This window comes from Diprion similis, chromosome 3 (genome assembly GCF_021155765.1).
Source record: "Diprion similis isolate iyDipSimi1 chromosome 3, iyDipSimi1.1, whole genome shotgun sequence".
Classification (NCBI taxonomy): Eukaryota; Metazoa; Arthropoda; class Insecta; order Hymenoptera; family Diprionidae; genus Diprion; species Diprion similis.
The window spans coordinates 536,936-561,081 of NC_060107.1; the positions used below are offsets into that span (position 1 = coordinate 536,936).

Consider the following 24,146-nt stretch of genomic DNA (forward strand, 5'->3'; position numbering starts at 1 on the left):
CTTCCGTCACGGTAACTTGTTCGCGAGTTTCCTCACGTTCAATTGGCTTGACTTGTTCTGGAGCGGCTAGTTCCTCGGTGGTCTCTTCGAAAGTAACTTCTTCAATCGGCTTTTCAGTGACGGTAGTGACTGGAGCTTTTCCCTCTTCTTCGACAGTCACTTCTTCCGTGACCTGCTGCTTTTTGCCCTTGCGCTTGGTGATGCGTTTCTTGACAACCTTGCGAGGTTTACCTTCGTGAGTAACTTCTTCCGTCACAGTGACTTGTTCGCGAGTTTCCTCACGTTCGATCGGCTCAACTTGTTCTGGAGCCGGTAGTTCCTCGGTTGTCTCTTCGAAAGTAACTTCTTCCACCGGCTTTTCAGTGACGGTCGTGACTGGAGCTTTACCCTCTTCTTCGACTGTCACTACCTCCGTGACCTGTTGCTTTTTGCCTTTGCGCTTGACAATTCGTTTCTTCACAACCTTGCGAGGTTGACCTTCGTGAGTGACTTCTTCCGTCACGGTGACTTGTTCGCGAGTTTCCTCACGTACAATCGGCTCGACTTGTTCTGGAGCCGGTAGTTCCTCGGTTGTCTCTTCGAAAGTAACTTCTTCCACCGGTTTTTCAGTGACGGTTGTTACTGGGGCTTTTCCGTCTTCTTCGATAGTCACTTCTTCCGTGACCTGCTGCTTTTTGCCCTTGCGCTTGGTAATTCGTTTCTTGACAACTTTGCGAGGTTTACCTTCGTCAGTGACTTCTTCCGTCACGGTGACTTGTTCGCGAGTTTCCTCACGTACAATCGGCTCGACTTGTTCTGGAGCCGGTAGTTCCTCGGTTGTCTCTTCGAAAGTAACTTCTTCCACTGGCTTCTCAGTGACGGTCGTGACTGGAGCTTTTCCCTCTTCTTCGACAGTCACTTCTTCCGTGACCTGTTGCTTTTTGCCTTTGCGCTTGACAATTCGTTTCTTGACAACCTTGCGAGGTTTGCCTTCGTGAGTAACTTCTTCCGTCACGGTGACTTGTTCGCGAGTTTCCTCACGTACAATCGGCTCGACTTGTTCTGGAGCCGGTAGATCCTCGGTTGTCTCTTCGAAAGTAACTTCTTCCACTGGCTTTTCAGTGACGGTCGTGACTGGAGCTTTTCCCTCTTCTTCGACAGTCACTTCCTCCGTGACCTGTTGCTTTTTGCCTTTGCGCTTGACAATTCGTTTCTTGACAACCTTGCGAGGTTTGCCTTCGTGAGTAACTTCTTCCGTCACGGTGACTTGTTCGCGAGTTTCCTCACGTTTAATCGGCTCAACTTGTTCTGGGGCGGGTAGTTCCTCGGTTGTTTCATCGAATGTCACTTCTTCCACCGGTTTTTCAGTGACGGTCGTTACTGGGGCTTTTCCGTCTTCTTCGACTGTCACTACCTCCGTGACCTGTTGCTTTTTGCCTTTGCGCTTGACAATTCGTTTCTTGACAACCTTGCGAGGTTTGCCTTCGTGAGTAACTTCTTCCGTCACGGTGACTTGTTCGCGAGTTTCCTCACATTCAATCGGCTCGACTTGTTCTGAGGCAGGTAGTTCCTCGGTTATTCCATCGAACGTGACTTCTTCCACCGGTTTTTCAGTGACGGTTGTTACTGGGGCTTTTCCGTCTTCTTCGATAGTCACTTCTTCCGTGACCTGCTGCTTTTTGCCCTTGCGCTTGGTAATTCGATTCTTGACAACTTTGCGAGGTTTACCTTCGTCAGTGACTTCTTCCGTCACGGTGACTTGTTCGCGAGTTTCCTCACGTACAATCGGCTCGACTTGTTCTGGAGCCGGTAGTTCCTCGGTTGTCTCTTCGAAAGTAACTTCTTCCACTGGCTTCTCAGTGACGGTCGTGACTGGAGCTTTTCCCTCTTCTTCGACAGTCACTTCCTCCGTGACCTGTTGCTTTTTGCCTTTGCGCTTGACAATTCGTTTCTTGACAACCTTGCGAGGTTTGCCTTCGTGAGTAACTTCTTCCGTCACGGTGACTTGTTCGCGAGTTTCCTCACGTACAATCGGCTCGACTTGTTCTGGAGCCGGTAGATCCTCGGTTGTCTCTTCGAAAGTAACTTCTTCCACTGGCTTCTCAGTGACGGTCGTGACTGGAACTTTTCCGTCTTCTTCAATAGTCACTTCTTCCGTGACCTGCTGCTTTTTGCCCTTGCGCTTGGTAATTCGTTTCTTGACAACTTTGCGAGGTTTACCTTCGTCAGTGACTTCTTCCGTCACGGTGACTTGTTCGCGAGTTTCCTCACGTACAATCGGCTCGACTTGTTCTGGAGCCGGTAGTTCCTCGGTTGTCTCTTCGAAAGTAACTTCTTCCACTGGCTTCTCAGTGACGGTCGTGACTGGAGCTTTTCCCTCTTCTTCGACAGTCACTTCTTCCATGACCTGTTGCTTTTTGCCTTTGCGCTTGACAATTCGTTTCTTGACAACCTTGCGAGGTTTGCCTTCGTGAGTAACTTCTTCCGTCACGGTGACTTGTTCGCGAGTTACCTCACGTACAATCGGCTCGACTTGTTCTGGAGCCGGTAGATCCTCGGTTGTCTCTTCGAAAGTAACTTCTTCCACTGGCTTCTCAGTGACGGTCGTGACTGGAGCTTTTCCCTCTTCTTCGACAGTCACTTCCTCCGTGACCTGTTGCTTTTTGCCTTTGCGCTTGACAATTCGTTTCTTGACAACCTTGCGAGGTTTGCCTTCGTGAGTAACTTCTTCCATCACGGTGACTTGTTCGCGAGTTTCCTCACGTACAATCGGCTCGACTTGTTCTGGAGCCGGTAGTTCCTCGGTTGTCTCTTCGAAAGTAACTTCTTCCACTGGCTTCTCAGTGACGGTCGTGACTGGAGCTTTTCCCTCTTCTTCGACAGTCACTTCCTCCGTGACCTGTTGCTTTTTGCCTTTGCGCTTGACAATTCGTTTCTTGACAACCTTGCGAGGTTTGCCTTCGTGAGTAACTTCTTCCGTCACGGTGACTTGTTCGCGAGTTTCCTCACGTACAATCGGCTCGACTTGTTCTGGAGCCGGTAGTTCCTCGGTTGTCTCTTCGAAAGTAACTTCTTCCACTGGCTTCTCAGTGACGGTCGTGACTGGAGCTTTTCCCTCTTCTTCGACAGTCACTTCTTCCATGACCTGTTGCTTTTTGCCTTTGCGCTTGACAATTCGTTTCTTGACAACCTTGCGAGGTTTGCCTTCGTGAGTAACTTCTTCCGTCACGGTGACTTGTTCGCGAGTTTCCTCACGTACAATCGGCTCGACTTGTTCTGGAGCCGGTAGATCCTCGGTTGTCTCTTCGAAAGTAACTTCTTCCACTGGCTTCTCAGTGACGGTCGTGACTGGAGCTTTTCCCTCTTCTTCGACAGTCACTTCCTCCGTGACCTGTTGCTTTTTGCCTTTGCGCTTGACAATTCGTTTCTTGACAACCTTGCGAGGTTTGCCTTCGTGAGTAACTTCTTCCATCACGGTGACTTGTTCGCGAGTTTCCTCACGTTTAATCGGCTCAACTTGTTCTGGGGCGGGTAGTTCCTCGGTTGTTTCATCGAATGTCACTTCTTCCACCGGTTTTTCAGTGACGGTCGTTACTGGGGCTTTTCCGTCTTCTTCGACTGTCACTACCTCCGTGACCTGTTGCTTTTTGCCTTTGCGCTTGACAATTCGTTTCTTCACAACCTTGCGAGGTTGACCTTCGTGAGTGACTTCTTCCGTCACGGTGACTTGTTCGCGAGTTTCCTCACATTCAATCGGCTCGACTTGTTCTGAGGCAGGTAGTTCCTCGGTTATTCCATCGAACGTGACTTCTTCCACCGGTTTTTCAGTGACGGTTGTTACTGGGGCTTTTCCGTCTTCTTCGATAGTCACTTCTTCCGTGACCTGCTGCTTTTTGCCCTTGCGCTTGGTAATTCGTTTCTTGACAACTTTGCGAGGTTTACCTTCGTCAGTGACTTCTTCCGTCACGGTGACTTGTTCGCGAGTTTCCTCACGTACAATCGGCTCGACTTGTTCTGGAGCCGGTAGTTCCTCGGTTGTCTCTTCGAAAGTAACTTCTTCCACTGGCTTCTCAGTGACGGTCGTGACTGGAGCTTTTCCCTCTTCTTCGACAGTCACTTTCTCCGTGACCTGTTGCTTTTTGCCTTTGCGCTTGACAATTCGTTTCTTGACAACCTTGCGAGGTTTGCCTTCGTGAGTAACTTCTTCCGTCACGGTGACTTGTTCGCGAGTTTCCTCACGTACAATCGGCTCGACTTGTTCTGGAGCCGGTAGATCCTCGGTTGTCTCTTCGAAAGTAACTTCTTCCACTGGCTTCTCAGTGACGGTCGTGACTGGAGCTTTTCCCTCTTCTTCGACAGTCACTTCCTCCGTGACCTGTTGCTTTTTGCCTTTGCGCTTGACAATTCGTTTCTTGACAACCTTGCGAGGTTTGCCTTCGTGAGTAACTTCTTCCGTCACGGTGATTTGTTTGCGAGTTTCCTCACGTACAATCGGCTCGACTTGTTCTGGAGCCGGTAGTTCCTCGGTTGTCTCTTCGAAAGTAACTTCTTCCACCGGCTTCTCAGTGACGGTCGTGACTGGAGCTTTTCCCTCTTCTTCGACTGTCACTTCCTCCGTGACCTGTTGCTTTTTGCCTTTGCGCTTGACAATTCGTTTCTTGACAACCTTGCGAGGTTTGCCTTTGTGAGTGACTTCTTCCGTCACGGTGACTTGTTCGCGAGTTTCCTCACGTTCAATCGGCACGACTTGTTCTGTGGCGGGTAGTTCATCGGTTGTTTCATCGAATGTGACTTCTTCCACCGGTTTTTCAGTGATGGTCGTTACTGGGGCTTTTCCCTCTTCTTCGACAGTCACTTCCTCCGTGATCTGCTGCTTTTTGCCCTTGCGCTTGGTAATGCGTTTCTTGACAACCTTGCGAGGTTTGCCTTCGTGAGTGACTTCTTCCGTCACGGTGACTTGTTCGCGAGTTTCCTCACGTTCAATCGGCTCGACTTGATATGGAGCGGGTAGTTCCTCGGTTGTTTCATCAAAAGTGACTTCTTCCACCGGCTTTTCCGTGACGGTCGTTACCGGGGCTTTTCCCTCTTCTTCGACAGTCACTTCCTCCGTGACCTGCTGCTTTTTGCCCTTGCGCTTGGTGATGCGTTTCTTGACAACTTTGCGAGGTTTACCTTCGTCAGTGACTTCTTCCGTCACGGTGACTTGTTCGCGAGTTTCCTCACGTACAATCGGCTCGACTTGTTCTGGAGCCGGTAGTTCCTTGGTTGTCTCTTTGAAAGTAACTTCTTCCACCGGTTTTTCAGTGATGGTCGTTACTGGGGCTTTTCCCTCTTCTTCGACAGTCACTTCCTCCGTGATCTGCTGGTTTTTGCCCTTGCGCTTGGTAATGCGTTTCTTGATAACCTTGCGAGGTTTGCCTTCGTGAGTGACTTCTTCCGTCACGGTGACTTGTTCGCGAGTTTCCTCACGTTCAATCGGCTCGACTTGATATGGAGCGAGTAGTTCCTCGGTTGTTTCATCAAAAGTGACTTCTTCCACCGGCTTTTCCGTGACGGTCGTTACTGGGGCTTTTCCGTCTTCTTCGACAGTCACTTCCTCCGTAACCTGCTGCTTTTTGCCCTTGCGCTTGGTGATGCGTTTCTTGACAACCTTGCGAGGTTTACCTTCGTGGGTGACTTCTTCCGTCACGGTAACTTGTTCGCGAGTTTCCTCACGTTCAATTGGCTTGACTTGTTCTGGAGCGGGTAGTTCCTCGGTTGTCTCTTCGAAAGTAACTTCTTCAATCGGCTTCTCAATGACGGTTGTGACTGGAGCTTTTCCCTCTTCTTCGACGGTCACTTCCTCCGTGACCTGCTGTTTTTTGCCCTTGCGCTTGGTGATGCGTTTCTTGACAACCTTGCGAGGTTTACCTTCGTGAGTGACTTCTTCCGTCACAGTGACTTGTTCGCGAGTTTCTTGGCGTTCCATCGGCTCGACTTGTTCTACGGCAGGTAGTTCCTCCGTTGTTTCATCGAAAGTGACTTCTTCCACCGGTTTTTCAGTGACGGTAGTGACTGGAGCTTTTCCCTCTTCTTCGACAGTCACTTCCTCCGTGACCTGCTGCTTTTTACCCTTGCGCTTGGTGATGCGTTTCTTGACAACCTTGCGAGGTTTGCCTTCGTGAGTAACTTCTTCCGTCACGGTGACTTGTTCGCGAGTTTCCCCACGTACAATCGGCTTGACTTGTTCTGGAGCCGGTAGTTCCTCGGTTGTCTCTTCGAAAGTAACTTCTTCCACCGGTTTTTCAGTGATGGTCGTTACTGGGGCTTTTCCCTCTTCTTCGACAGTCACTTCCTCCGTGATCTGCTGCTTTTTGCCCTTGCGCTTGGTAATGCGTTTCTTGATAACCTTGCGAGGTTTGCCTTCGCGAGTGACTTCTTCCGTCACGGTGACTTGTTCGCGAGTTTCCTCACGTTCAATTGGCTTGAGTTGTTCTGGAGCGGGTAGTTTCTCGGTTGTCTCTTCGAAAGTAACTTCTTCAATCGGCTTCTCAGTGACGGTAGTGACTGGAGCTTTTCCCTCTTCTTCGACAGTCACTTCCTCCGTGACCTGCTGTTTTTTGCCCTTGCGCTTGGTGATGCGTTTCTTGACAACTTTGCGAGGTTTACCTTCGTGAGTGACTTCTTCCGTCACAGTGACTTGTTCGCGAGTTTCTTGGCGTTCCATCGGCTCGACTTGTTCTACGGCAGGTAGTTCCTCCGTTGTTTCATCGAAAGTGACTTCTTCCACCGGTTTTTCAGTGACGGTAGTGACTGGAGCTTTTCCCTCTTCTTCGACAGTCACTTCCTCCGTGACCTGCTGCTTTTTACCCTTGCGCTTAGTGATGCGTTTCTTGACAACCTTGCGAGGTTTGCCTTCGTGAGTAACTTCTTCCGTCACGGTGACTTGTTCGCGAGTTTCCTCACGTACAATCGGCTTGACTTGTTCTGGAGCCGGTAGTTCCTCGGTTGTCTCTTCGAAAGTAACTTCTTCCACCGGCTTCTCAGTGACGGTCGTGACTGGAGCTTTTCCCTCTTCTTCGACAGTCACTTCCTCTGTGACCTGTTGCTTTTTGCCTTTGCGCTTGACAATTCGTTTCTTGACAACCTTGCGAGGTTTGCCTTCGTGAGTAACTTCTTCCGTCACGGTGACTTGTTCGCGAGTTTCTTCACGTACAATCGGCTCGACTTGTTCTGGAGCCGGTAGATCCTTGGTTGTCTCTTCGAAAGTAACTTCTTCCACTGGCTTCTCAGTGACGGTCGTGACTGGAGCTTTTCCGTCTTCTTCGATAGTCACTTCTTCCGTGACCTGCTGCTTTTTGCCCTTGCGCTTGGTAATTCGTTTCTTGACAACTTTGCGAGGTTTACCTTCGTCAGTGACTTCTTCCGTCACGGTGACTTGTTCGCGAGTTTCCTCACGTACAATCGGCTCGACTTGTTCTGGAGCCGGTAGTTCCTCGGTTGTCTCTTCGAAAGTAACTTCTTCAATCGGCTTCTCAGTGACGGTAGTGACTGGAGCTTTTCCCTCTTCTTCGACAGTCACTTCCTCCGTGACCTGCTGTTTTTTGCCCTTGCGCTTGGTGATGCGTTTCTTGACAACCTTGCGAGGTTTACCTTCGTGAGTGACTTCTTCCGTCACAGTGACTTGTTCGCGAGTTTCTTGGCGTTCCATCGGCTCGACTTGTTCTACGGCAGGTAGTTCCTCCGTTGTTTCATCGAAAGTGACTTCTTCCACCGGTTTTTCAGTGACGGTAGTGACTGGAGCTTTTCCCTCTTCTTCGACAGTCACTTCCTCCGTGACCTGCTGCTTTTCACCCTTGCGCTTGGTGATGCGTTTCTTGACAACCTTGCGAGGTTTGCCTTCGTGAGTAACTTCTTCCGTCACGGTGACTTGTTCGCGAGTTTCCTCACGTACAATCGGCTCGACTTGTTCTGGAGCCGGTAGTTCCTCGGTTGTCTCTTCGAAAGTAACTTCTTCCACCGGCTTCTCAGTGACGGTCGTGACTGGAGCTTTTCCCTCTTCTTCGACAGTCACTTCCTCTGTGACCTGTTGCTTTTTGCCTTTGCGCTTGACAATTCGTTTCTTGACAACCTTGCGAGGTTTGCCTTCGTGAGTAACTTCTTCCGTCACGGTGACTTGTTCGCGAGTTTCTTCACGTACAATCGGCTCGATTTGTTCTGGAGCGGGTAGTTCCTTGGTCGTCTCTCCGAAAGTAACTTCTTCCACCGGCTTCTCAGTGACGGTCGTGACTGGAGCTTTTCCCTCTTCTTCGACAGTTACTTCCTCCGTGACCTGTTGCTTCTTGCCTTTCCGCTTGACAATTCGTTTCTTGACAACCTTACGACGTTTGCCTCCGTGAGTGACTTCTTCCGTCACCGTGACTTGTTCGCGAGTTTCCCCACGTTCAACTGGCTTGACTTGTTCCAGAGCGGGCAGTCCCCCGGTTGTTTCGTCGAACGTGACTTCTTCCACCGGTTTTTCAGTGACGGTAGTGACTGGAGCTTTTCCGTCTTCTTCGACAGTCACTTCCTCCGTGACCTGTTGCTTCTTGCCCTTGCGCTTGGTAATACGTTTCTTGACAACTTTGCGAGGTTTGCCTTCGTGAGTGACTTCTTCCGTCACGGTGACTTGTTCGCGAGTTTCCTCACGTTCAATCGGCACGATTTGTTCTGGAGCGGGTTGTTCCTTGGTTGTCTCTTCGAAAGTAACTTCTTCCACCGGCTTCTCAGTGACGGTCGTGACCGGAGCTTTTCCCTCTTCTTCGACAGTCACTTCCTCGGTGACCTGTTGCTTCTTGCCTTTGCGCTTGACAATTCGTTTCTTGACAACCTTGCGAGGTTTACCTTCGTGAGTGACTTCTTCCGTCACAGTGACATGTTCGCGAGTTTCCTCACGTTCAATCGGCTGGACTTGTTCTGGAGTACGGAGTTTCTCGGTCATTTCGTCAAAAGTCATTTCTTCTACCGGTTTTTCAATATCGCTACTTTCTTTGACCTCCTCCACACTTGACGGCTTGATCTCTTCGATGTCACCAGTATCGGTCACCTCTTCAATTGACATAAATTGTTTTTTAGGTATCGTCGGTAATTCTGACCTTATGTTTTCTATCTCTTCTTCGATTACCACAATATTGTCATCTTCTTTTGTAGATGGTTTTTTCTTCCGGATCGTTGTCCTTTTCGTTTTTATCGCTGCTGTTGCTTCCTCATCATTTCCGCGTGTAAATTTGGTTGTGTATTCTTCAGTAACCTCAGTATCAGATTCACTATTCAATTGGGTTGTTACCTTCGGGGTTTCGTGTGTATAAGTGTCGTGTGTGTATGTTGTTTGGTGTTGTTGCGCTCGTGCTTCTGTTGTTTCTGAAATGTCACAGAATAAGTGTCGCTTGAGTTATGTGTAAACTGTAGTCTTAGCTTGTAGCGTCTTTGGTTTGACTTCCATTACACGTGATAGTTAAAGAGCACAGGGCTTTCAGTTCTTGTCTTACAGTATTGTTTTTTCTTTGTTTCAATAGCTATTGCAAGTATGAGTTTCCCATCCAGATTTTAATTTTAATGCGCAATTTTTCTTGACTATCAACCCAGTGCTCCCAACTTCACATCTGTTTGTACTGTTTGTGTTGTGTGTCTATTTATGTGTGTTTCTGTTTGTGTGTGTGTGTTTCCCGTTTCTCAGGACCAACGTACCTGCGCAATGTGTGTTATACCTGGTGTTTCACCTACCTTCATCCTTTTATATTTTTCTCCTTTGCAACTTAGTATCCGAAAGCTATTTTAGTTTTCCATAGACCGTTATACATATTCCGCCCTTCTGTTTTAGCATTTTTTTTCGAACTGTACGATTAAACATTTTGTACTCGCGTTATTTACCTATAGGCTATGTGACATTTGCAGCCGCTTTTCGCTTACGTTAATCGCCGTTACAAAAGAAATGGGAATCGCGCAAAGTTTTTCCGATTTATTGCGTCCGTAGACTCTCACAGTAATAGCATAGTGTTGAAATTTCATCGGTTTCTAGAACTTGTCAAATCTTTTCCTACTAATAAGTATCTGTTTGCTAAATACGCTTAGGGTGTGCCCTAGTCGTTTTTGACATTCACGTATATATCTCCGAATATCTGCATCCACGTATCTCGAACGTGAAAAAGGACTTATTTGTGTTTCTGTTTAGAATTTTGTACAGAATGGGACCGTTCAGCCCTTCTTTATGTTTCAGATACATGGATTTTGATTCAGCGACATGTATGACAACGGCAAACTCAACTAGGGTACCCCCTTGATCGTGGAGCAAAAGGTTTTGCTAACTCACATTCCTTCTGTGATGGCGCTATGCATCCAACGTTGCACGTTGAGAGCAATCACGAAGTGTAGCATCGTAGTCGAAAAATAGTTAACGCCTTTATTGCGCGGAAATGTGGGAGGTTATGTTCTCCCGTGATCAGTCAACCGTCCATGTATCCTCAAAATCTGTCACGTCAGGTCATTATGATAGGGATACCATTTACCACTATGCATAAACTCACCTATCACTTTTTCCAGATGATCAGCTTCGAATGACACAGTTACTTGTTTTGCAAAAGGTTCTACAAATTTATTTAATTCCGATTCTATTTCACCTGTCGACTGAAGTTCAGTAACTACGATTCCGTACTTTTCGTCTTTCACTGTTTTAGCAGTTTTTGTTAAGGGTTTATCAGTAACAAACTCTGAGGCAACGTCTTCTGCTAAGATCTCTGACTTCAATGCAACTTCCCGTTTAACAATGTCAGGTGTAGCAGTTACTTCCTTGGCAACTCCTTTAACTACGTCCTTCGACTCTGTCTCATCTGCTGTTACCTGAGTAATTATGAGACTTTGTGTAAGTTCGAAGCTCACATTTGCCTGCGTGGATGATTTGGGTTCATCTACGACTAAAGGCTTCTCGCTGTCTCTCAAGATTGGTTGAGTTTGTTCCAGGCTTTCAAACGGAACTTGTTTTGGTATAATTGTTTTGCTTTCGGGGAGTTCCACATTGACCAAAGTTTCTGTATTCGCAGATGTCATAACCTCCACCGTCTCTGCGGCCTCTCGACTTGACAAAAGTGGAGAAGCTTTCTGCTCTTTTGGTACATCCTCACTTTGTAAAATAATCTCGCTTTCATTGTAAACAATTTCAGAGACCGATACGGACGATAGTTCTTCCAAGTTTGGCATTCCTCTTTGTTCTTCGGGTGTTTTATGCTTCACGAGTTCGTGAGTACGGACTTCTGTCTGAGTTTGACTTGTTTCAGCCACTCCTCGACCAGATAAGTGAGCTATCGCTCTCTGTTCATTGGGTGCTTGCAATAATGTCAAAATATCTTCGGTTTCATTGGAAATTACTTCAGAAATAGTAACTGCTCCTAACTCTTCTAAATTCGTTTTTCCTTTTTGTTCTTTAGCATCCGTTGTAAAGAGTTCATTCGTGTTGTCAATAGCATTGATTAGTATGGTCTCGGCTATTTCTCTGCCCGATATATGCGGCGACGCATTTTGTTTATCAAGTGTTTCAGATTTAGGCAATGATTCTTCTGTTTCATTCGTAACAATTTGAGATATCGTCAATGATGTCAATTCGTCTAATTGTGGCCTACCTCTTTCTGCTTTAGGCATTTTAGTCTCGATCAGATTTTCGGTAGTCGTTGATGTCAAGACTTGAGTCGTCTCAGCAACTTCTCTTCCTGATAGATTTCGCGTAGCTGTTTGATTCTTAGCAGTCACTGTATCTTCTAGTACACTTTCGATTTCGTTCGATATGACCTCACTGACAGTGATAGATGTTAATTCTTCTATTACTGGATGCCCCGTTCGTTCTTCTGCTTCCATGGGTTTCACAAGCTCCTCTGTATTCGTTGAGGTCAGCACTTGCATTGTCTCAGCAACTTCTCTGCCTGATAGATTTGGCGTAGCTATTTGATTCTGTGCCGTCACTGTATCTTCTAGTACACTTTCGATTTCGTTCGATATGACCTCACTAACGGTGACAGATGTTAATTCTTCTATTACTGGTTGACCCATTCGTTCTTCTGCTTTTATCGGTTTCACCAGCTCCTCTGTATTTGTTGAGGTCAGCACTTGCAATGTCTCAGCAACTTCCCTTCCCGATAGATTTGTCGTAGCTGTTTGATTCTTAGCAATCACTGTATCTTCTAGTACACTTTCGATTTCGTTTGATATCACCTCACTAACGGTGACGGATGTTAATTCTTCTATTACTGGATGACCCGTTCGTTCTTCTGCTTTTATCGGTTTCACAAGCTCCTCTGTATTCGTCGAAGTCAGCACTTGCATTGTCTCAGCAACTTCTCTGCCTGATAGATTTGGCGTAGCTATTTGATTCTGAGCTGTCACTGTATCTTCTAGTACACTTTCAATTTCGTTCGATATGACCTCACTAACCGTGACGGATGTTAATTCTTCTATTACTGGATGACCCATTCGTTCTTCTGCTTTCATCGGTTTCACCAGCTCCTCTGTATTTGTTGAGGTCAGCACTTGCAGTGTCTCAGCTACTTCCCTTCCAGATAAATTAGGTTGAGCCTTTTCTTCCTTAGGCATTTCTAATCTTGATAGCTCTAACTCCGTTTCGTTGGTTAGAATTTCGGTCACATTTACCGAACTTAAGCTTTCCATTTCAGGCATACCTTTTTGTTTCTTAGGTTCGAATTTGCCCTGGAAGATTTCCTCGCTTTCTCCAACAGTCGTCTCCACATTAATAACAGATTCTAATGTGGTTTGCGTTAACGTTGCTTGAGATGACCGACGTTTTGTCTCTTGTATTTCTCCAACATTCTGTATCGTTGCAACTTCCGAGCTTTGAATACTGTCAAAAGTGGTAAACTCTCTTTGTGCTATGCCTTTGGTATAGTCTAATGAAATATTAAAATTATCTTCCTTATCTTCTGTTACTATTTCTGATATTTGCAACGGCTTGACGTCTTGTACGTGGATACCAGCTGTTTGAGTAGCTGGCATAAGTGTTCCGTCAAATGAACTCTCAGCTTCTTCTGCCACACTTTCAGTTACAGTTATACTCTCAAAAGGTTCTTGTCCCACATGGACGGTTTGAGTCTTCAAATCGAAATCGGAAATCCGTTTCTCAACTTCGATTTGAGACTCAACTACTGTTGTTTGTACTGAACTATGCTCTGTTACGACAGTGCTTGTCGCTTCTTTAGAATCTAATACCTTTTTAACCTCGAGTGTAGTTTCCTGCTCACTTGACACAGTTTCTGTCACTGTAACACTATGACCTTCTTCAAACGTTGGAGCAATGGACGTAGTATTTCTCTTTGTAGATACATCAAATAGCTTTTCACTTTCAGCTACTGGAACTTCTTCTACAACAATTGGTTCGAGTATGTCTTGCTTCAACGTTGCAGTCAGTTTGTCTGCATCGAATGGTTTAAGCGTTCCGACATTTTGGTCGACGATGATCTCTGTTTTTTCAGCCACATCCCTGCCAACTTGGCTTGTGTTTACAGCAGCTACACTACTTTTGAATTCGTTGACAGACACTTGGCCTTCTTTATCATCAGTAATGACTTGAGTTACAGATATGCTGTGGCCTTCAACAAAGGAGACGCTAATTCGTCGGGTATTAGGCGCCATCTTGCCTTGGAAATCTTGGCTTATTTCCTCAGAGACAGCTTCTGTGACGCTTATGCTATCGAGTGTTGTTTGTACTTGACTTGCCTCAAATTCAACTAATTTCAATGGTGTTATATCTTCAACACCTTCGCGAGGCACGACTTCCGATTGTTCTGCAACCTGTTTTCCCTCGTAAGAGAATGTTGCCAACCCCTCACGAGGCTTTATTTCACTTGAAAGGTCAATTTGGCTATCTTGAGTTGTAGTCTCTGTGATGATAATAGATTTTTCTTCATCCAAGGCAATATGAGCCTTGCTAGTTTGTGGCTTGACCTCAACGCGATCTATTTCTTTTTCTCCCAGAATTTCTTCAGTCAATTCTATTGTCTCGAATGGTTTTTGTCCCGCTTGAGCGACGCACGAAGCTGGTTTAATAGCTTCGAGCTCACCTACATTCATGCTGGTGATAACCTCTGTATTTTCAGCAACTTCATGACCTAAAACTACTTCAGGTCTAGCCTTTTGAACCTTAGGCTTTTGAAGCTCGTCCAAGCGTAACTCTTTATCGTCGGTCACAATTTCAGTGACACTTGAGACACGCTTGCCTTCTTCGACGGTTACATTGACATCGAAAGTTTCTGGTTTAAATTTACCTTCAAATGGTTTTTCTTGATCCTCTGCCATGCCTTGGGTAATTATGAGACTTTCATACAATTCTTGGCTGGGCAATGCAACTTTTACTTCAGGCTTCTGGTAACCAACCTCAGTGACTGAGTCTTCAACAATAACAGCCGTCGTTTCAGCAACATCATGTGTCTGATTGATATTGAATGATGCCACATGTTCCCATGGTTGTGGCTCAGGCTTGTAATTGAATTCCTTATCACCCAACGTGACTTCAGAAATCGATACTGTCTTTTCTAGTTCGTAGTCAACATTTGCTATTCTGTTCTCAGGTTTTAGATCAGGAACCAATTGACTCTCCTTGTCCTGAACGGTCGGTTGTGACTGGAGTACAGAAATAAATGGTACTTGATTTGGTACAGCTGTTGAAACTGACAAAACTTCGTTGACTAACGTATCTGTGCTAGAGTCGATAATATATTCCGTCGTTTGGGCAACTGTGTGAGTATGAACGAAACTTTCATCAGCTGTTCTTGTTTCAGGTAGGTCTGAAGGTTTGTATTGGCCTTCTTTGTCATCTGAGACTACAGATGATACTACTATACTTTGTTTCTCAACAACGGCAAAATCTGCAGTAGCCTGGTATGGTTTCTTATGTTCAGATAGTGGTTCTTCGGACTCAGTTGGCTGAGTTTCCGACTGAACAATACTTTCAAGAGGTATTTGTGTCGGGACAGCTACAGCTGTAATTAGTCGCGGTTGTTCTAGTTTCTCAGTATCCACATCAGGGATAACTTCAGATTTTTCGGCAATAGAGTGGGTTGAAATATCGACAGAGGCAGTTTTCTTGGTTGGTTTTTCGAAAGGCTGCAATGCAGACTCTTTGTCTTCTGAGACAACTTCGGTGATTGTGACATTGATACTTTCGTTGAAAGAAACACTTGCAGAGCTTTTTCCAATCACTGGTTTTTCAGTGAAATCAATTTCTGTTTCAGAAATCACAGCCTCAGTTTGGACAACGCTTTCAAATGGTAAATGTTCCTCGCTGGCTGATACTAATTCCGGTTTTTTGGTCACCAAGTCTCCAGGGTAAGTATTCGTTGTGATTTCAGTTGATTCAGCAACTCTGTGTGCATCATATGAGGACTTGGCTTGTTGTCCCTCGATTTTGGGCTTACCCAGATATTCCTGTTCCTTGTCCTCAGCTAAAGTCTGTGTAACTGTGACACTAATACCTTCTTCGAATTCAACACTAGGTACTTTTTCATCTGGCTTGACAAAATCAGAAAGTGATTGTTCCAGTTCACTCGTTGATATCTCAGAAGTAATCAAACTCTGGAAAGGTATGTGGTCAGAAGTAGCCGTGACAGTTTTTGCAGTATCGCTGGCCAGCTTCTCAGTGTTGTCTTCGGTGATTGTTTCTACTACTTCAGCAACGGGGTGTGCCGAGATATCAAAAGTAGCAGACTGATCTTTTGGTTTTTCAGCCTCAGCTAAAATGTTTGTATTGTCGCCACTGACCACCGAAGTGACAATTAGACTTTCTCCAACTTCAAACTCGAGTTGTGCTATTCTGATAGTTGGCTGCACTTCCGAAAATGGTGCTTCCTTTTCCCGCGTGAGTATTTCCTCTGAAATGACTGATTCAAATGGTAGTAATGTTTTGCTTGCACTTGCATCTTTCACTTCTTCAATTATGAGATCTGTCAAACCTGTGTCAGCTAGGACTTCCATCTTAGTAGCAACTCCCTGCACTTCAAAATCAACCGTGGCTGCAGCGGATCGAGGTCTGACTTGTTCTTCAAGAGTGCCTTCTTTATCCTCGATGTGAGGTATAATAATATTGACACTTTTACCTTCTTCGAAAGTCACATCCGCTTGTTTAGACTGTGGCTTGATGTCTTCGGATAACGGCGCTTCCTTTTCTGATAGTGCTACTTCAGAGTGTTGTACTATTTCCAATCCATCGTGCTTTTGTATAGCAGTTTCCGATTTTATTTTAATTTCATTGAATTCGTCGGCACTGTTGGAAATAATTGTCTCTTCAGTTTGTGCGACTTCGTGCCCGGAAAGTAGATTCACATTTACCGTGCGTTGAGTGGGTTGTTCGTTTGTATGCAAGATAGTTTCCTTCAGCTCCGATACCACCTCGGTCACTGTGACGTTTTCTCTAGTTGTAACGTTAAGGTCCGCAGTTTGCATAAGCGGCTTCACATCGTCTGCTCTGGGCTTTTCTCCTTCGCCAATATTAGTCTCGGTAATAATGAGCTCATCGAAAGCTTCTTGAGCTTCACTTGCCTTTTTGGCAGTAGGTTGTTCGACCAACATTTCTCCTGTACTCTGCTCAACCATTGTCTCCAGTTTTGTGGCAATGGTATGCCCAAGAACGGATTGTTGTGCGGTGAAATCTTGCGGCTTGGAATCTGATGTATACAAATTTTCAGCATCATGTGGTATTACTTCAGTTACATTGATGCTGGCTTTACCTTCAGAAAGTTCGACGCTTGCAGTCTTCTGTTCAGGGCCGACGTCTTTACTGTAAACACCTTCTTTTTCAGCTACTTCTTGTAACGTTACTGTCGCACTTTCCCATGGAAGATGCGACGAAGTTGCTGTTCGTTTCGTCGGACTTTCTTCCACAATATCTCCCGTCGGCGACTGCGTCCGCACCTCTTCCTGCGTGATTGCAACTTGAGTGGTAAATTCTTGACTGGCGAACACCTCCTTGGCATCCAGTCCTTGAGAACCCTCCACCTCATTTTCAGTCACAACGACTTCCGTTGTGTGAATACTTTCAATTTCATTAATGCTCAGCTCCGCTGTTTTAGCATCAGGCGTCTTGTGTTGTTCAACGGGTGCCAGATTTTCATCCGCGATCGTTTCGTCGGTGACAGTTTCTTGAAGGTTCGTTTGATTGACCTTAGCTGTCACTGAGATGGGACTATCTGCCTGAATTACACCGACGTTATAGTCAGGTTGAGTTTCTTCTACAAGCAGGGATTGCACTGTATGATCAGTCGTGGGTTTGCCTTTGTGAGACTCAGGCAACTCGTAAACTTTTAAATCCCCTTCTCTTTCTATGGACGTCGTTTCATATATCTCGAACGTCTTAACCGGGTTGAACGAAGAGTCTACGGTAAGTTCTTCAGGTCCGACAATTTCTTGCATCGTACCTTCGCGTTCATGGATCATAGTCACCTGATCCATTCTAGCCTCAGATACCTGGACGGACGCTACTGTGTTTTCCGTAACATACTTGAGAATATCGGTAAAATCTGACGGTTGATCAGCCGTATGAATTTCAGATACTTCGACGTACTCCTTTTCACGTACCGACGTTTCCGCAAGAGCGGTTCTTGGCTTTTTATCAGGGTTGTACTCCCCTTCGGATTCTTGGATGATCAACGTCGATACCGAACTAGTCTCTAATGAAGTAATCGTTGTTTCGGCTGACTTTGACACGGGTTTTTCCTCCAATGGTAACTCATTTCCTCTCTCGGAAGTTATCGTTTCCGAAGTGACAACTGAGCTCTGTTCAATGAAATTGAATTCGGCTGTTACCGTCTTGTCTTCTCCGATCGTCAGAGCCGATTCTTGTTGTTGGGAGTCAACGGTTGACACAGTTATACTTTCAAGCAGATTGACTTTAGGCTTAGCGTTGTAAGAGTCAACAACGCGATCTGGCAGGTAAACGCCCTCGCTTTCCTGTACAGGTTGTTCTTGGACCACTGCTGTCTCGCCAGTGGAAACAGCAACGTCAGCTTTTTGGGTCGGTGGCAACCTCCCTGGGGTATACACCCCTTCTCTTTCCGGTGCGTTCATTTCTTCCGTGATTCTCTGTTGTTGCGATATAACGGATTCAGTCGCGACTTCCGTTGGCACAAACAGTTCCGGGTAGTACTTACCGGGCTTATCCTCTGCGAGAACCTCTTCTACTTGCAGAGGTTCGGAGGATGTCATTTGAACCCTTGGTTTAGCGGGCACAGTTTTTAGGGGTTCCAGTTTCTCCTCAGCCAAACCCTCGTTCACCTCATACACGGATAATCCTTGTTGCGGCAGAATCGTATTTTCAGCTCTGACCATACTTGGAGTGATGAAATCTGAGGTCGGGACTTCGTTTTGACTTACTGTCGTCTCACGCACTTCCGTTGCTTCGTGCAAAGTCAAAGAAGACTCTGCGATTTTAGTTACATCCGGTTTTACGTTAAAATCTGTTGTCATTGTATCTACTAGGGTCTCGCTCACTATCAAACCTTCCGATGGAGTGAATGCCGGTCTAGCCTCGAACGAGAGTGGTTTCAAAATGTCCGCAATGTCACCCGTAGCCGTCTGAACATTTGTCTCATAAACAGTATACGGCTCCATTGGAGATATGGACACTGATGCCTTTCGAGTGTCTGGTTTAATCTGAGAAATATTATCGATCTCTTGCTCCTGAGTTGGGACAAATTGTTCGGTTATCGCATTCACCGTATCCAGGGTAACCTTCGCTGTTTCCGTATTCGGCTTTCCGCCAGCATGTTCTGTTGTTTGGTCAATTCCTACTATTTCGTTTTGTTGGCTGGGTACGTTAAGCACGAGACTGGTTATCGATTTTTCGGGCATGACAATCAACTCTTCGATTTCCTCTAACTCCAGCTCACTTTCGCCAACGTTAGGCTTTTGAGTTTTCAACGTTTTTCTAGTTATCTCGGAACTATCGACAGTGACAATTTCTTCTACGACTTCTTCTTCTTCTTCAGCTTGATCACGCCTTTTCTTCTTGAGAAGTGATTTTCCTTTTGAATCTTTCTCGACTGTGACTATCTTTTCCAGCTGCTCCTCCGTTACGTCGGATTCTTGCGGTTTTTGGTCCGTGTGTATTTCTACAATCTCAACCCCCTCATCCCTATTCTGTGATCTTTCCTCGATCGGTGTGTGTTCCTTTGGTTTTTTGTCTTTACGCTTGCGTAGTGTTGTGTGTGCTTGATGAATGTCCTCGTATTCTGTGGAAAGTATGTGAGAATTCTTGTGTCAGACATTTTTGGGTATGTGTATATATCTTGTGTCTGTCAATTCATTTCACCTCAGTTCATGCGACGGATACAGTACACCATTTTTTTTTTTTTTTTCAATCAATTTATTTTTACTTCAGACCGTGCTAAAACGAAAATCTAAAAATATGGACAAACAAACAGTGGAACGTCACGCGCAGAATAGGAGCGTACATATAAATAATGTGTGAGTGTACATTGATCGCTATGTACTTCATAAGATCACCATGCATATGTTTAAACCGTGTGCATTTATTAACTCGGATGGAAGAAAAATTATTGCACAAGTCTTGGCAAGATGAATTTAAACAGTCGCAGGGTTTAGCGATCTCGTCAAGAATTTTATTTCTGAATTATGTGTTTGTTATCTCGTTCAAATTTTTTCAGAATAAAATTGGGGAATAATTGCAAGTTCTTATCGTTGGACTAGTCTACGTGAAGTTAATTCTGATTGTTTTTTCTTCCTCCTTTTTTGACAGGGTGATCTTTGAAGTAAATTTTAAGTATTTGTGTGTGTGTGTAATAAGTGGCATGCACGAGCATCCGACAAGAGTGTATAAGTGTGGATCAGTGTGTTTAAAATAATATATGAATATAAGAAGTCAAACCAGCATGAGCATTCAAATAATAAACAATCGTTATTATATGGAGGTGGTATTGAAATACTGTGTTACCACAATCTGTAACTCACGCTACAAGGATGGATGGTACAATGTGTAATCGGGATTTGTATGATAAGCTCGACTTTTCACATACACGTGTAACATGCTGTGACGTCAAGTTTGCTGAGGCATGATTTTTTATTCAAGATTTTATTATTTATTATTGTTTAATTAATCTTGGTAGCTGAGAGTTTATGATCATAATCAATTCTACTGATAGAATTTAAGGCACGTAACGATTGAAGAAAAACAAAGGTTATACAAAATAATCGTGGCACGTGTCAGTGAATTTAACCTGAAACCAGATGAAAATAATTCTTTTTCAATAATCCATAAGCTACCAAATGATAATATTTTTACCTTCAATTTTATGGTTTTCCAATTATTTTAGTTACATTGAGAAACAAGTGAGCACATATACTTAAATAAAAACACTCGTACGAAGCAGTAGTTTTATACTTACATTATTAAAACGTCTGCAATGCGAAGCGAGTCAAGCACATATATCGACGATGTTTGCAAGACACTATATATTTTATGAAAAATTTTAAGCATTTAATATACAACGTATCTTTTAATTATTTATTTTCGTTTTTTTTTCACGATATTTTGTATTGGAAGCATAGCGGCATAAGCTGAAAATCGGCCAAAATAATTCGTACAAAGCTTCATGCATCTGAAAGTATATAAAAACAACTATACGTAACCAATAAATATCAAAGTAGAGCATGCAAAATAATATTGTCACACGTTAAACTGTTGGCATACTTTTAACTATAATTATTTTTGATCTCAGTCGAGAAACAATTCGCTAACTAGTTTGTCTTATATGAAGGCAGCTGATTTTAGTAATAACTATAGCTTCTCTTCATCCATTGTTATCGATTATACTTGTTTGTTGACGAAGTAAAAGATTTTTGAAATTTAATTAGGAGAAAAATTATTGTTTCCGGCTATAGAATGTTGGAACCAATATAGTAACAGAATTGATAAGTCGACAGAAGTATTATAAAATATTCCGTGCAACATGATAGCAGAATTCATCCTCAAACCTTTGATATCCTGAACATCTTGAATTTGCACCAATTTCTTCTCATCTCTTCTCTCTGAAATAAAATCAACAATAAACGGATTCATCAGTCAGGGATTTTAAATAACTTCGGTCTCAACACTGTTAAAAAATCAACAATTTTATTAAACAATAATCAATTCAATACATACAAACACAAAGCCAAAAACTTAACTATAACGAGTCAAAGTAACCCGTTAAATTTGTACGAAAGCGTGCCATTTAGTAGCACATTCACCGTTCAACATATTTACAAAACTCTACGAAACATCAGCCACGCAATTTCGAATTCAATAAGCATTTCACGTTTGCGTTAGGATTTCTTTTATTTCCAAACTTAATCTATTGCTCGTTAGCTAAAAAAAGCAACATTCTGAGTGACACGCCACACAATTCTGACTTACCCATACGATACACTTCCTCTCTTTCCACATCTACTCTCTGCATAAAGTGCTGCTCCGAAATAATCTGCGAATAACAATCATATCAGTTAAGGACATCCGTTAGCTCGTATTCGTTGCTTCTGCGTCATTGCGTCACCGCCAAAAGCACATAATATGCACTAAAAATTGGGCGATTAAAGCATCGTGGTTTTTACCTCAGTTGCTTCCGTTACCTCCCAGGCATGTGGCCGGAAGTCTTCCGGAGCAAAGTGGGTGATGACTTCTTCGACGGTGGCATGCTGGAGCTCGACCATTCTCATGAATGCTCGGAATCCAACAGTGGCTGCAACGACACTCTCATCGGCCGTTGTTTCTTCAGTCAAGACTTGAGTGATCAGGGGCCCATGGCCTTCCCTTTCGACCAGTTGAACCAGAGCGCTCTGAGCATCGGGTGTCCTCAAGGCTGGGAACTTGTCCGTTTGGTACAAGCTCTCGTTTATCTCGTTCACCGAGACACCTTGTCGTACCAGGTAGCCAATCGTGGCCAATTCCCTAAGCGGCGACTCACCGGGGCCAAAGTCAGTGGCGTTTAAGACGTCCATAAGCTCGTCGACTTCCTTGGCAATTTCTTCCTTCTGTTCTACTATCACTTGCTCGACCCTGACCTCGGTCACTGTAACCTTTTCAATAGCCTGTTGTTTCTTGTCTGATTTTACTCTCTTCTTCTTCGGCTTCTCTTCCGATGACTTGACCACCAAGTCCTGAACCGTGTCTTCTGTCTTCACTTCCGAAATTACGACACTCTCTAGCTCTTCTACTACCGGCTTTGCCCGATCTTCAGGCCATGACTTGATCTCTTTCGGCTTTTCGTCGATTTTCTTCAGACTTGCTGTAGCTTCGGTGGAGACTGGTTCTTGGATGGGAATCACTTTCTTAGCCTGGGACACCTGATAGAAAATTAGCATTTCACTCAATACAGATGTGACTGTTCCTCATCAGGAGAATGAAACTTCATGTCTGTTGAATGAAAATCTTACCTCGCGTCTTTCCTCTTCAATAGTTTCGGTGCTTTCGAATACCTGCACCTCTTGAATGTCGACGATTTTCCTGTATTATCGTAAAATGCATTAATATCATTCAAATTGCAGTTCATAAATTTGATTCTGTTTGCTAACAAAAATATTCATTTCACTCACTTGTCTTCTTGCTGAGATAGCGGAACGCCTATTTCTTCAACCGTCGTTGTTTTGTCGGTCTTCACACGTTCTGGCTTAACTTTTTCCTTTGCGGCATGGGCTTTTTTAATTTCATGCCTCTTCTTCTTCTCCGGCTTCTTTTCAGGCTTCACTTCTTCCGGCTTTTCCTCTTCTTGTGGTTGCAGTGGCGCTCCAGTGACATCTTTTGGGGGAAAAGTTTTCATTGTACTCAAACACAGAATGTTAATAAACTAAGCGCTAAGTACTAACGTCGAAACGCCTACGTAGGAAATGCCATCATGCATTATATAATAATCTTACCGCTGACGTGCAGCCTGGCTTTGGTGATGGCGAGACCAATATCACTGGTAGCCTTGCAAACGTAGATTCCATCATCTTCTTTTGTAGCACGTTTTATCGTTAAGGACGTCTTTGAATTACCCTTTAGTCGCACTTTTAAGTTCTCAGTGTTGCTCACGAGTTTGTCATTCTTGTACCAGACAACATCTGTAAAATAAAATCAAATTTTCACCATGTGGGGCGGTTGTTCAGAGAAATAAGCTCTCACATCAAATTCATTGGGAGTTGAAATAATATAGCGATTACTGACCTGGCTCAGGGTTTCCTGAGTATGTGCATTCAAATTCTACATTTTCTCCTTCTTGAGCGTATGTAGGAGTAATTTCTTGAATAAATCGCGGTACAGATTGTGTAGCTGAAATAAGAAAGAAGGATTGTTTCACATTGATATGCGTCAAAATTCACAAGACGTAGACGTTATCATAGAAATACTAAAAAATTTTACCTTATCATGAACTTCGTCGTCGTATGGCTGATGTAACACCGTTGTCAGTAATCTAGTTACAATAAACACACACAAATCCATGCATAATTATTAACAACACAGAAAATTCAAACAATTATTTATTTTTCGATCCTGGTAGTTCGTAGACTAAATTTGATAAAATCAGGTATTTTTTGATAATTGTCATCTGATTGATAGAAAATTAATACCCATATCGATACTCATAGTTAGACTGTTGTTAGTTCAAATTAAATACCTGACATGGTGCCCCTCTCATCCTCACTATGCGTGTCTCCAAATGAAATCGCAGTCGCCGAAGCGTCTTCCGCTAATCCGAGATTTCCACTGCACTCACTTTCGAGCAATAAAAATTCCTGCAGCTCTTCCTGACTGTCGACGGTATGTAGCTGCTGAAATCCTTCGAAGTCAATCTCCCTTGGTTCAAGTGGATACATCCTCGGATCAATCAACCTCTTGTAATGATCGCTCGATCTTTTCACGACTGGTATCTTGGATCTGGGGTAGGTGTGATATTTCCGACTACTGTCGTACGATCCTTCTTCGATCTCGGAATACTCGTGTTTCATATTCTTCAATTTATTTTTGCGTAAGCAATATTTTGAATCAGACTTTCCTTGACTGCTGCTGCTCGTCGACGCTTCGCTGTTCTCCTCAATAGGTGACAAGTAGTAATTAGTCATAGGACTTTCAGAGTACCCGTGATAGTTGTCGGGATTTATTTCTGGAATCGAAAGATGCTCACGTGGCT

At 44.3% G+C, this 24,146-nt stretch overlaps 1 protein-coding gene across 1 annotated transcript in view; it reads right to left on the minus strand.

Annotated features, from left to right (window-relative positions):
* The window catches only part of LOC124404237 (titin-like), a 63,672-nt gene that overhangs the window by 26,183 nt on the left and 13,343 nt on the right, over positions 1-24,146 (minus strand). Inside the window, exons 10-20 of the mRNA XM_046878214.1 lie at positions 23,183-23,287; positions 22,894-23,079; positions 22,573-22,774; positions 22,414-22,483; positions 21,592-22,323; positions 21,398-21,461; positions 20,977-21,030; positions 12,406-19,214; positions 10,521-11,775; positions 7,061-9,357; positions 127-6,814 (exon numbers count right to left, since the gene is read on the minus strand). Of these exons, the coding sequence (XP_046734170.1) occupies positions 127-6,814; positions 7,061-9,357; positions 10,521-11,775; positions 12,406-19,214; positions 20,977-21,030; positions 21,398-21,461; positions 21,592-22,323; positions 22,414-22,483; positions 22,573-22,774; positions 22,894-23,079; positions 23,183-23,287 (18,462 nt within the window). The remainder of the gene's footprint in view (positions 1-126; positions 6,815-7,060; positions 9,358-10,520; positions 11,776-12,405; positions 19,215-20,976; positions 21,031-21,397; positions 21,462-21,591; positions 22,324-22,413; positions 22,484-22,572; positions 22,775-22,893; positions 23,080-23,182; positions 23,288-24,146) is intronic.